This window comes from Pseudophryne corroboree, chromosome 2 (assembly GCF_028390025.1).
Source record: "Pseudophryne corroboree isolate aPseCor3 chromosome 2, aPseCor3.hap2, whole genome shotgun sequence".
Taxonomy (NCBI): Eukaryota; Metazoa; Chordata; class Amphibia; order Anura; family Myobatrachidae; genus Pseudophryne; species Pseudophryne corroboree.
Genome location: NC_086445.1, coordinates 356,462,853 through 356,476,503, shown reverse-complemented (window position 1 = coordinate 356,476,503; position 13,651 = coordinate 356,462,853). Strand labels below are relative to the sequence as shown.

General features: G+C 48.4%; 1 protein-coding gene across 9 annotated transcripts in view; it reads left to right on the top strand.

Annotated features, from left to right (window-relative positions):
- ATP11A (ATPase phospholipid transporting 11A) overlaps positions 1-13,651 on the top strand; it is a 379,759-nt gene that overhangs the window by 302,668 nt on the left and 63,440 nt on the right. For all 9 annotated transcript variants that reach the window (XR_010217495.1, XM_063953146.1, XM_063953154.1 and 6 more), the window contains 2 exons: positions 101-282; positions 796-1,047. Coding sequence is in view for 8 of the 9 variants with exons in the window: in XM_063953146.1 (XP_063809216.1) it covers positions 101-282; positions 796-1,047 (434 nt within the window). In the remaining variant the exon portion in view is untranslated. The remainder of the gene's footprint in view (positions 1-100; positions 283-795; positions 1,048-13,651) is intronic.

The window sequence follows — 13,651 nt, the reverse complement described above, 5'->3', positions numbered from 1 at the left end:
TAATTTGGTTACATTTCTGCTTTCAGTATACTGTACTGCTACCAAGCCTGTCTGTGGTTTTCAGAGCAATCTACCAGTCCTGTGTTTTGCTGTCTTACAGGAAGGGCTGAGGACTTTATGTGTTGCATATAAAAGATTTTCACTGGAGGAGTACGAAGCTACCAACAAGATACTAAGAAGCGCACAGCTCGCCCTGCAAGACAGAGAAAGGAAGCTGGCAGAGGCATATGAAGAGATAGAGCAGAACCTCATCCTACTTGGTGCCACAGCAGTAGAAGACAGGTTCATTGACACTATTAATGCTCTGTACAAATATGATTATGCACCACACATACTACAGTATGTACCAGGCATACTACTGTGTTCTTTTTCAACACGCTGTAAAAATAGTGCAGCACACATAAGTATAAGATGTAAAATTGCTAAAAAATATCTCCATTCATGCTAGCAGCAGAGGTGTACTGTAGGTCCCACTCCATTTGCAACCAAAAAAATTGGTTTGACACTGAGTAGTGACGACACTTTTTTTTTGTATAATAAAGTCAGGTGTCATCATCAGGGCCTCAATATAATAGGCTGAGAAGTTTCACGCAAATTACAGCACTTTTTTTGACAAATGGAAAATGAGAAGCCAAGCTGCTGGCTTATACTGTTTTTGCCTGTCTTTTATTTTTAAATACATAAAGAATAGTTTATGTTGTTGTGTGTGTACATAGTTTTCTCTGCAACATGTATGTTATTTAGGAATTTATATACTGCATGCTCATTTTCTTTTCTCTCGTACTCAAATCACAGACTCCAGGAAAAAGCAGCTGACACAATTGAAGCTTTGCAAAAGGCTGGTATTAAAGTATGGGTACTCACAGGAGACAAAATGGAGACCGCTTCTGCCACCTGCTATGCCTGCAAACTGTTCAGGAGAAACACCCAACTGTTGGAGCTCACAACAAAGAAAATAGAGGAGCAGAGTTTACATGATGTACTGTTTGAGTTAAGCAAAACAGTGCTGAGGCACAGCGAGAGCTTAACCAGAGACAACTTCTCAGGGTGCGTTGAACAAAAGGCTCAAGTTATGCAACATTAAGCTTTAATACCATGTTTGCTGTACAGGAAGGGGGACAATACTGAAGTCATGTCTAGTTGTGACTCAGATGGCAAAACAATAATATCTCTCACTGATTTCAAAAACTTTAGTTTGTCTGATCTCATCAACATCCTACACTTAAAGCTGTTAGTGCTTGTTTACAAAATTGTAGCATTGGTACGGTTTTATTACAGCATTTTTGAGAAAAGAGGTTATAGTGAATAAGCACATTTTATATATACTGTATATATGTATATGTGTGTGTGTGTGTGTGTGTGTGTGTGTGTGTGTGTGTGTATACTGTGCAAAAGTAGGCAGGTTTGGAAAAAATGCTGAAAAGTAAAAATGCTTTCAAAAATAGAAGTGTTAATAATTAATTTTTTATCAATTAACAAAATGCAAAGTGAATGAACAGAAGACCAATCTAAATCAAATAAATATTTAGTGTGACTTGCATTTGCCTTCAAAACAGCATCAGTTCTTCTAGGTACACTTGCACACAGTTTTTGAAGGAACGCTGCAGAGAAGTTGTTCCGGATATCTTTGAGAACTAACCACAGACCTTCTGTGGATGTAGGCTTGCTCAAATTCTTCTGTCTCTTCATGTAATCCCAGACAGACCCGATGATGTTGAGATCAGGGCTCTGTGGGGCCATATCATTACTTTTAGGACTCCTTGTTCTTCTACGCTGAAGATAGTTCTTAGTGACATTGGCTGTATGTTTGTGGTTGTTGTCCTGCTGCAGAATAAGTTTGGAGCCAATCAGACACCTCCCTGATGATATCGCATGATGCATAAGTGTCTGCCTCTATTTCTCAGCATTTCTCAGCATTGAGAACACCATTAATCCTGACCAAATCCCCAACTCCATTTACTGAAATGCAGCCCCAAACTTGCAAGGAACCTCCACCATGCTTCACTGTTGCCTGCAGACTCATTATTGTACAGCTCTCCAGCCCCTTGGCAAACAAGTTGTCTTCTGTTACAGCCAAATATTTAACATTTTTAATCATCAGTCCAGAGCACCTGCTGCCATTTTTCTGCACCCTAATTCCGATTTTTACATGCATAGTTGAGTTGCTAGGCCTTGTTTCCACGTCACTTTTTAACTGCAATTCTTCCATGAAGACCACTTCTGCCCAGACTTCTCCGAACAATAGATGGGTGTACCTGGGTTCCACTGGTTTCTGCCAGTTCTGAGCTGATGCCACTGCTGGACATCTTCTGAAGGGAAGTAAGGATGATGTGTCTTTCATCTGATACACTAAGATTCCTTGGCCAACCACTGCATCTACGGTCCTCAACGTTGCCTGTTTCTTTGTACTTCAATGCTGATAAATACAGGCAGGTACTTATCTATCATGTAGGCGTCTGATTGGCTCAAAACTTATTCTGGAGTAGGATAAACATACAGCCAATGTCATTAAGAACTATCTTCAGCATAAAGAAGAACCAAGAGTCCTGGAAGTGATGATATGGCCCCCACAGAGTTCTGATCTCAACATCATCGAGTCTGCCTGGGATTACATGAAGAAACAGAAGGATTTGAGCAAGCCTACATCCACAAAAAAATCTGGAACAACTTCCCTGCCGAGTTCCTTACAAAACTGTGTGCAAGTGTACCTAGAAGAATTGATGCAGTTTTGAAAGTAAAGTGTTGTCACACCAAATATTGATAAGATTTAGATTTCCCTTCTGTTCATTCACTTTGCATTTTGTTCATTTATAAAAAATAAACTATGAACACTGCTATCTTTGAAAGCATTCTTACTTGGCACCATTTTTCCCCACACCTGCCTAAAACTTTTGCACAGTACTGTATATTATTGTGTGTGTGTGTAAGTGTGTATATGTATGTATGTATGTATATGTGTATATATATATATATATATATATATATATATATATATATATATAATATTTCTAAATGCCTGGCACTCTGAGTCTGTATATTAAATATAACACTTTCCGGGTACCCTCCAGTACAAGAAACAAGTAAGAGGTGACGATACCGGCACTCACAGTCCAATAAATGTAGCAAACAGGCTGAAACTTCTACCTTTCGGCTTTATCCTCAAAACCGTTGTCAGGAATGAATGCTGTGAGTGCTGCTATTGCCACCTCATACACACACACACATACACACACACACGTGAGAGGTGCGGCTGCGGTGCGTGTGGTGCCTGCTGCCGTGCAGGTGTAGTCTCGGTACTCACCAGGCGCCGCTCTCTCTCACCTTCAGGTACCGGAACCTTCAACGGACCTGGCAACTCTTCCGTCGGACCCGGACACGACGACCTAGGAGGAAGGAGATTTCTGAGTACTGTCCTCCGGACTGTGGACCGAAACGCCCTCCGACCTAAAGAAAAATAGTGCTTTCGGGCTAGGTGAGGGTCATCCCAGGCGTCCGCCTCAGAGCCCGAATGTCACCTACTGGCACTCTCGCGCCAGGTGGAAATTCTACCTTGCACCGGCGTGCAAGGCTCACCGTTGCCCTGAAGGAAGGGAGATAGATAGGGACACACAGAAGGAACACACAGACAGATGTTACTCACCGTCCTACGTCTTGTACTCCGATCTTCTCCACTTACAGGTCCCTGTAAGGAGGCAAGGAGAGAAACAGCCGTGCAGGGCCTAACTCTAATCTAGTGTGCGTCCGCTACACTAACTGCATAACAAAGCCCTCAAACTGGCCTAAGTGTAAGTGGTGCAACACAACTATGCACAAACTCTATAACAACATTTTGCCCTGCACGGTAACAACACACACATCGGAAATACAGCATAAAACGGTGCTGTCCCTTTTTAATCCCTACCTGCCGTTGGAAGGGGGTGGGCACCGCACGGCCTACCCACCTCCTGTGCCTTCCCTTATGTGGGCCTCAGGCCTGACTGCCTAAATACCTCAGGGTGGCCCGAGCCTAGTGCCCAGTGCCACCTTTATTCACCTTGGGGGGGTACTTACTCGCTGGGCCTAGCACCCCCTGACTGCGCCCAGGCCGGAGGCCTGACTTAACCCACGGGCCTAGCGCCCGCCTAACTTATTGCCCATTGGGTGACCTGGGCCTTGTGCCCAGGGTCACCTTAATATTCCCTAATTGCCAAAATTACACTAGGGCCTAACGCCCTCTAATGCCCACAGGCCTATTGCCTGATTTGTCCCGGGCCTAGTGCCCGCCTAACTGGTGCCACAGGGGTAGGGTGGCTTGGGCCTAATGCCCAAACCACCTAATCAAATATTGGCCCCCAAACTCCTAGCTGCGCCACAGGCCTAGTGCCTGAATTGTGCCCTCGGGCCTAATGCCCGTCCCTGGTGGTCGAGGGAGGAAGAGGGGAGGGGGTGAAGGTTGCCTCACCGAGGCCTCACCTGCTCCAGGGAACTCCAGCGTCCTCTTCTGCCGCTGACCCGTCCTGGCCAGTGGCGTCGCCTCCGCTGCTCCGCGTCCAGCCGCCGCTGGACAGCTTCTTCCCGGAGCCCGACCGCTGACCTCCTCCTCGCGCTCTTCCGCGCGCGCGCTGGCCTCTGTTCCCGCCCGTCGCGTCTTCTTCTCCCCGCGCTCCTCCGTGCCGTCCTGTCTTCAGGCTCCCGCCCGGCGTCTGACGTCAGACGCCTGGGGCGGGGCCTATGACGCGGCGAGCACCGATTGGCTCGCCGCGCCCCTCTGTGATTGGCCGGCGCCCCGCGAGCCGCGATTGGCTCGCTGGAGGCGCCGGATTCAAAAAGCCGCGGGCGGCGCTTCTGATTGGCGGCCCGAGCGGCACCAAGTTTAAAGCGCCGCCGCGCCGCTCCCCGCCGCCGACAGCCTGGTGCAGGGAAACATCCGATCCCTGCACCAGACACCCGCCGCCGCACACTCAGCGCTGGGGACAGACAAGCTGCCCCAGCGCTGCCCCCAGCTAGGGACAGCAACACGGATGTGCCCACAGGGCACATCTTTACATTCCCCCCCCCCTTTTTCCTTTGTAGTCCCTACAAAGTTCCTCACGATGTCCCTTGTCCGCGGGTCAGGGGATTCCGAGGTCCCTCCAGCGAGGTTGTGTTCGAGGGCCCAGCCCGGACGGGCTGTGACCCCACCTCCTTCCACCTCCAGCTCCGGGTTCCTCTTCTTACCTCCCGACCTCCATCGGCGGATCCTCTGGGGGAGTGGCATCTCCTCACGGTCGCTCGACGTTGGCCACCATGGGGAATCTTCTTCCACGGGGACAACAGTCACCCACTCCTGACCTTCGATATCATCTGTGGCTTCGTCCCTGTCTTCCGGGTGTGGTATCGACCACCACCCAACAGCGGAATCCTCCGGGGCATCCGTTTCCTCCCGGGCAACAGCCACCACATGTCGCATTTCCTCGTGGGGCATCTCCAAAGGTCCTGTGTCTTCCTCTGTAACGGGTCCTCCCACGGCATCGCGATCCTCTCCCCGTACGTCCGTCCATTTCGGCACTCCCGGCAGGTATTCTTGCTCCAGGACTATCTCCTCCTCTTCACGGAGGGCATTCAACTGGGAGCATGACTCCACCCGATCCTGCCAGTCACTCTCGTCGGCGCTTCCGATGCCAGAGTCGTCCTCCATCTGTTCTGGGAGGGATTCGTCGGCGGACAGCTCACCGTAGTCCGAGTCCTCCTCCGATATCTGTACTGGGGTATCGTTTTCCTCCTCAGCGTACTTAGTCTCTTCCGCTGGTACCTCTGCTTCCTCAGCGTACTCCTTCGCTTCCGCTGGCATCTTTACTTCCTCAGCGTACTCCTTCGCTTCCGCTGGCATCGTTACTTCCTCAGCGTACTCCTTCGCTTCCGCTGGCACCTCTGCTTCCTCAGCGTACTCCTTCGCTTCCGCTGGCATCGTGACTTCCTCAGCGTACTCCTTCGCTTCCGCTGGCATCTTTTGGTACCCAGGACACTCCTGTTCCGCACGTCCTGGACGTGGCCGGTTCCATCGCGGGGAGATCCCGGACGTCTCAGTCACTGGGTCTTCACGCTTTTCTTCGCAGCGTGGTCTCTTCTCCTCCCAGTCGTCCACCTCCGCCTGCTGCGGGAAAGGATCCTTCGTTACTGGGGTCACTTTCTTGGGACAGAGTAGGTCCGCTGCATCTTCCCAGGGGCACTCACTGGCCGCATGTCCTGGTCGCCGACACTTCCAACAAGGGAGGGCCACTGCCACCTTCTCCAAGACGGGTCCCTTGTCCACCTCATTCACTGGGGAATCTTCACCCGTTTGTTCCGGCTCAGAGGAACAGCAGGGTCTTCCGCTCCATTTCCCTGGTTTCCTCCTCCCATCTCTGGGCGCGACCATCCGCAATCATCCGGTCTTCATTCCACGGACAATCGGGAAGCGCATGTCCTCTCGCCTCGCAGAGCGCACACACAGGCTCTGCAGCCACCCGGTCCCAAAGCTGCTGACGAGACTCCGTCATCTGCTTCACCGTGGCCTCGTAGTCCGTCCTGTCTTCCGTCCATGGACATTCCAGGAGCCGATGTCGGGGATCTCCACAGTTTTCACACCAGGAATCAACCTCGTCTTGGCTCAACTCTTCGTCCCAGGGACAACTGTTGTGCTCATGCCCGTAGTTTCCGCAGAGCAAACACCAGGACTCCTTCTTCACTTGGCCCTGCTGACGTCTTCGGTCCGCTTCCTGGACCACCTTCTTTGGGGACGTCTCTCGCCACGTACACTTGTCAGCAAAGTGCCCCGTTTGCTGACATCTCTTGCAGGGCGTCACAGCGGCTTTCTTGCGCCCCTTCTCCCGGCGCTCTTCTTTTCCACGCTGGATCGACCGCTGCACCATCTTCAGGATGTCTGCCCCAGACACCGCCACCCAGTCGCTCTGGTCCGCACACATCCGGGGGTGAGTCTTCTCCGGAGCCGTCCGCAGGGAGGTCTTCTTGGTGGCGTTCCACATCGTGTCCGTGATCCGGTCTCTTTGATCCTGCCGACTACGCCAAGTGTGAGAGGTGCGGCTGCGGTGCGTGTGGTGCCTGCTGCCGTGCAGGTGTAGACTCGGTACTCACCAGGCGCCGCTCTCTCTCTCCTTCAGGTACCGGAACCTTCAACGGACCTGGCAACTCTTCCGTCGGACCCGGACACGACGACCTAGGAGGAAGGAGATTTCTGAGTACTGTCCTCCGGACTGTGGACCGAAACGCCCTCCGACCTAAAGAAAAATAGTGCTTTCGGGCTAGGTGAGGGTCATCCCAGGCATCCGCCTCAGAGCCCGAATGTCACCTATTGGCACTCTCGCGCCAGGTGGAAATTCTACCTTGCACCGGCGTGCAAGGCTCACCGTTGCCCTGAAGGAAGGGAGATAGATAGGGACACACAGAAGGAACACACAGACAGATGTTACTCACCGTCCTACGTCTTGTACTCCGATCTTCTCCACTTACAGGTCCCTGTAAGGAGGCAAGGAGAGAAACAGCCGTGCAGGGCCTAACTCTAATCTAGTGTGCGTCCGCTACACTAACTGCATAACAAAGCCCTCAAACTGGCCTAAGTGTAAGTGGTGCAACACAACTATGCACAAACTCTATAACAACATTTTGCCCTGCACGGTAACAACACACACATCGGAAATACAGCATAAAACGGTGCTGTCCCTTTTTAATCCCTACCTGCCGTTGGAAGGGGGTGGGCACCGCACGGCCTACCCACCTCCTGTGCCTTCCCTTATGTGGGCCTCAGGCCTGACTGCCTAAATACCTCAGGGTGGCCCGAGCCTAGTGCCCAGTGCCACCTTTATTCACCTTGGGGGGGTACTTACTCGCTGGGCCTAGCACCCCCTGACTGCGCCCAGGCCGGAGGCCTGACTTAACCCACGGGCCTAGCGCCCGCCTAACTTATTGCCCGTTGGGTGACCTGGGCCTTGTGCCCAGGGTCACCTTAATATTCCCTAATTGCCAAAATTGCACTAGGGCCTAACGCCCTCTAATGCCCACAGGCCTATTGCCTGATTTGCCCCGGGCCTAGTGCCCGCCTAACTGGTGCCACAGGGGTAGGGTGGCTTGGGCCTAATGCCCAAACCACCTAATCAAATATTGGCCCCCAAACTCCTAGCTGCGCCACAGGCCTAGTGCCTGAATTGTGCCCTCGGGCCTAATGCCCGTCCCTGGTGGTCGAGGGAGGAAGAGGGGAGGGGGTGAAGGTTGCCTCACCGAGGCCTCACCTGCTCCAGGGAACTCCAGCGTCCTCTTCTGCCGCTGACCCGTCCTGGGCAGCGGCGTCGCCTCCGCTGCTCCGCGTCCAGCCGCCGCTGGACATCTTCCCGGAGCCCGACCGCTGACCTCCTCCTCGCGCTCTTCCGCGCGCGCGCTGGCCTCTGTTCCCGCCCGTCGCGTCTTCTTCTCCCCGCGCTCCTCCGCGCCGTCCTGTCTTCAGGCTCCCGCCCGGCGTCTGACGTCAGACGCCGGGGGCGGGGCCTATGACGCGGCGAGCACCGATTGGCTCGCCGCGCCCCTCTGTGATTGGCCGGCACCCCGCGAGCCGCGATTGGCTCGCTGGAGGCGCCGGATTAAAAAAGCCGCGGGCGGCGCTTCTGATTGGCGGACCGAGCGGCGCCAAGTTTAAAGCGCCGCCGCGCCGCTCCCCGCCACCGACAGCCTGGTGCAGGGAAACATCCGATCCCTGCACCAGACACCCGCCGCCGCACACTCAGCGCTGGGGACAGACAAGCTGCCCCAGCGCTGCCCCCAGCTAGGGACAGCAACACGGATGTGCCCACAGGGCACATCTTTACATATATATAAAATCCACAGAAGAAGCCGCTTCACACTTTCAAATATGATTGAGGCCGGTGCCAGGTCAGAGAAATGATACAAAAAGTTCCAAGAGTAACCACCAGAGGGATCAAACTCAGATAGACCAGCACACTGCTTGAATGAAAAATGTTTTACTTATTTCAAAAAAGGTGCAAACTAAAATAGCAAGCATGAAGCACACATATCGGTAGCAGCATATATAAATGAACAGTGGATACTTAACATCCCGACAGCTGTTTCGAATTTCTTCTTCAGGGGAATGAATAAAGTGTCATAGTGCCGACCACTGCACACACTGCAGTGTCAGTTTTCAAAGTGTCTTGTGCCTAATGAGCCTGCCACAGCAATACTATTTATAGTGTGAGAAGTGCTTACCTGGGAACTGTTTCTCCCGCCCGGTCACACGTGGACGCATCTCACGTCATCCAGAAGTGCCACCCAAGGACGCGCTCAGGAAGTGGCGTCAGGGGAAGTACATACCCGCAACACCTCCCGTGTAAGACACCAGAAGGAGTCGGCCAGCCATCCCCCACACGGAAGTGAATACCTCCGAGAGTGCGACCACGTGACCCATGTCGCCAGGTCCCGCGCGTTATAACAGACGCACAGTAAATGACAACATGCGGGAAGCGTCCGATCGGTCAAGAGTCCGAAAACCCGGAACCAAAAGTACACCATCCCAATTCCCGGGAGTGGAGAAAAGGTTCCCAGGTGTAAAAATACAAATCATGAATAAATAAGTAACTACACAAACAATTAATCAAAATATTGGGCACATGGAGCGTACTACTGGTCAATCAAGAATGTATCAAATAACCCTAGGTAAGTACCGGTTTTTACAAATTAACAATCAAAAACCCTAAAATCAAAAAGTGTGGCCTCACCTAATAAAGGGTAGATCCACAGCTCCATGTGTACCACTGAATAATACATAATAGACAACAAAAGAAAAATCTTCATTGAGACCAGCTGGTGTTAAGGGTATCCAGGCGACGGATCCACCAGCACTCTCGTTGTAATAACAGTTTGTGGCGATCACCGCCTCTCTTGAGAGGAGGTACATGATCAATGGGCATAAATAATAGATCTTTAATATGGTGTCCATGGTATACAAAATGTTTTGCGACTGGTGGTGTTGAACTTTCAATTTTGGTAAACGCTTTTTTAATTGATGAACGATGCAAGGCTATACGCTCTTTCAGCATTCTGATTGTCTTTCCAACATACAGTTTTTTGCAGGGGCATTGGATCACATAAATCACATATCTCGTTTCACATGTCATGCGATACTTCAATCGAAGCGTGTTGCCTTTGGTTGGATGTAGAAAACTGCTGCCTGTGTGCATATGCTTGCAATTAACACAGGAGCCACATTTGTGTGCTCCTGGTTTCAGTTGTAACCAACCGCTTCCATGTTGTGACATCGGCACTATGTCAGAGTAGGTAATCTGATCCTTGAGGTTTGAGCTACGTTTGTAGCTAAACAACGGTAAATTGCCACAAAATTCCCCCATCGTCTGATCAGCCTGCAAAATATGCCAGTATTTTGAGATCGCTCGTCTCGTGACACCAGAAGCAATAGAGTATGTACTAGAGAAGACTAATCGTTCAAGTTCATTGTCTCTAGTTTTAGATCTCATCAGTTCTGTCTGACCGATCTTCAAACATTTAGAAATGGCTTCTTGTACCTCTTTGGGATCATAGCCCCTCTCAATGAATTTATTACCCATATCAGCCAGAGCACCTGGTAAAGTTCCGTCATCAGAGATTATTCGTGTTACTCGTACAAGTTGCGAAAAGGGTAAACCCCTCTTCAAAGGTTGCGGATGAAAGCTCGTTGCTAACAATAATGAATTCTTGTCGGTAGGTTTTCTAAACACCTCTGTGGTAAATGACCCATTTTGCAATTTAATGGTGACGTCCAAAAAATTAATAGAAACAAAATCATAAACACATGTGAACTTGATTGACCCTGGTAAAAGGTTCAATTTAGCAATGAATTGCAGCAATTTGATTTCACCCCCAGTCCACAGCATGAAAAGGTCATCAATGAATCGAACATAAAACTTATTAAATGATGAGAATTCTGTATCTGCCATGATGTGATTCTTTTCATATTGAAACATAAACAAATTTGCATACGATGGGGCCACATTGGACCCCATCGCAGTGCCCTGTAATTGCAAATAAAAAGAATTTTCAAACAAAAAATAATTTTTATGTAAAATAAAGTCCAACAAAAGTAACAAAAATTCACTCGGTGGACCCTCATACTGTGGACTGGAGGAAATTGCGGCCCTGGTGGCCTCTATACCCTCAAGGTGATTGATGCAAGTATATAAACTGGTGACATCTAGTGTCACCAGTATGCATCCGTCAGGTAGTGGGCCAACTAAGTTCAATTTGTTCAAGAAATCTGAAGTATCTTTAATAAAGTAAAGCGTAGATTGTACCACCGGCTGTAAATAAAAATCAACAAACTGAGACAATGTTTGACATAGAGATCCCCTGGAGATATAATCGGTCTTCCAGGGGGTTTGTTCAAACACTTGTGAACTTTGGGCAAAATATAGATCAATGGAATTCGAGGAAATTCCTGTGTCAGAAAGTTAGCCATTTGTTCATCTATCCAATTGTTAGACACACCAATTCCAATGATTGAATCTACCTCACGTTTAAAGTTGTCAGTTGGATCAAAACGCAACTGTTTATAACATTGCGTGTCGGCTAGTTGTCGTGTGGTATTACTGAATCGAACTGACTATGTCGATGAAGTTAATCGACAACTAGCCGACACGCAATGTTATAAACAAATGTGGCTCCTGTGTTAATTGCAAGCATATGCACACAGGCAGCAGTTTTCTACATCCAACCAAGGGCAACACGCTTCGATTGAAGTATTGCATGACATGTAAAACGAGATATATGATTTATGTGATCCAATGCCCCTGCAAAAAAATGTATGTTGGAAAGACAATCAGAATGCTGAAAGAGCGTATAGCCTTGCATCGTTCATCAATTAAAAAGGCGTTCACCAAAATTGAAAGTTCAACACCACCAGTCGCAAAACATTTTGTATACCATGGACACCATATTAAAGATCTATTATTTATGCCCATTGATCATGTACCTCCTCTCAAGAGAGGCGGTGATCGCCACAAACTGTTATTACAACGAGAGTGCCGGTGGATCCGTCGCCTGGATACCCTTTCACCAGCTGGTCTCAATGAAGATTTTTCTTTTGTGCCATTTTTGTAATAAGATCTTGGTGACTTATTCAGTTTTTTTCTTTTCCCCTTTTTTCCCCCCTTTTTTGTTTATAACACATGTGAACCTTGACCTCTTAATGATATCGCATGGGATCCATTACCTGAGACTTAATAGTTTCAATAGGTTGTATTTGTATTCATGTCTATACATATATATGTATTGTCTATTATGTATTATTCAGTGGTACACATGGAGCTGTGGATCTACCCTTTATTAGGTGAGGCCACACTTTTTGATTTTAGGGTTTTTGATTGTTAATTTGTAAAAACCGGTACTTACCTGGGGTTATTTGATACATTCTTGATTGACCAGTAGTACGCTCCATGTGCCCAATATTTTGATTAATTGTTTGTGTAGTTACTTATTTATTCATGATTTGTATTTTTACACCTGGGAACCTTTTCTCCACTCCCGGGAATTGGGATGGCGTACTTTTGGTTCCGGGTTTTCGGACTCTTGACCGATCGGCCGCTTCCCGCATGTTGTCATTTACTGTGCGTCTGTTATAACGCGCGGGACCTGGCGACATGGGTCACGTGGTCGCACTCTCGGAGGTATTCACTTCCGTGTGGGGGATGGCTGGCTGACTCCTTCTGGTGTCTTACACGGGAGGTGTTGCGGGTATGTACTTCCCCTGACGCCCTTCCTGAGCGCGTCCTTGGATGGCGCTTCTGGATGACGTCAGATACGTCCACGTGTGACCGGGCGGGAGAAACAGTTCCCAGGTAAGCACTTCTCACACTATAAATAGTATTGCTGTGGCAGGCTCATTAGGCACAAGACACTTTGAAAACTGACACTGCAGTGTGTGCAGTGGTCGGCACTATGACACTTTATTCATTCCCCTGAAGAAGAAATTCGAAACAGCTGTCGGGATGTTAAGTATCCTTTGTTCATTCATATATGCTGCTACCGATGTGTGCTTCATGCTTGCTATTTTAGTTTGCACCTTTTTTGAAATAAGTAAAACATTTTTCATTCAAGCAGTGTGCTGGTCTATCTGAGTTTGATCCCTCCGGTGGTTACTCTTGGAACTTTTTTTTATATATATATATATATATATATATATATATATATATGTGTGTGTGTGTAAAATATGTGTGTGTGTGTGTGTATATATACACTGCTCAAAAAAATAAAGGGAACACTAAAATAACACATCCTAGATCTGAATGAATAAAATATTCTTATTAAAGACTTTGTTCTTTACATAGTTGAATGTGCTGACAACAAAATCACACACAAATTATCAATGGAAATCAAATTTATTAACCCATGGAGGTCTGGATTTGGAGTCACCCTCAAAATTAAAGTGGAAAAACACACTACAGGCTGATCCAACTTTGATGTAATGTCATTAAAACAAGTAAAAATGAGGCTCAGTAGTGAGTGTGGCCTCTACGTGCCTTTATTTTTTTGAGCAGTGTATATATATATATATATATATATATATATATATATATATATATATATATATATATCTTTGCATTTTTGTTTTCTGATCAACTGTGACCAAGTTAAAGAGCAAGTGAATGTTGATATTAAT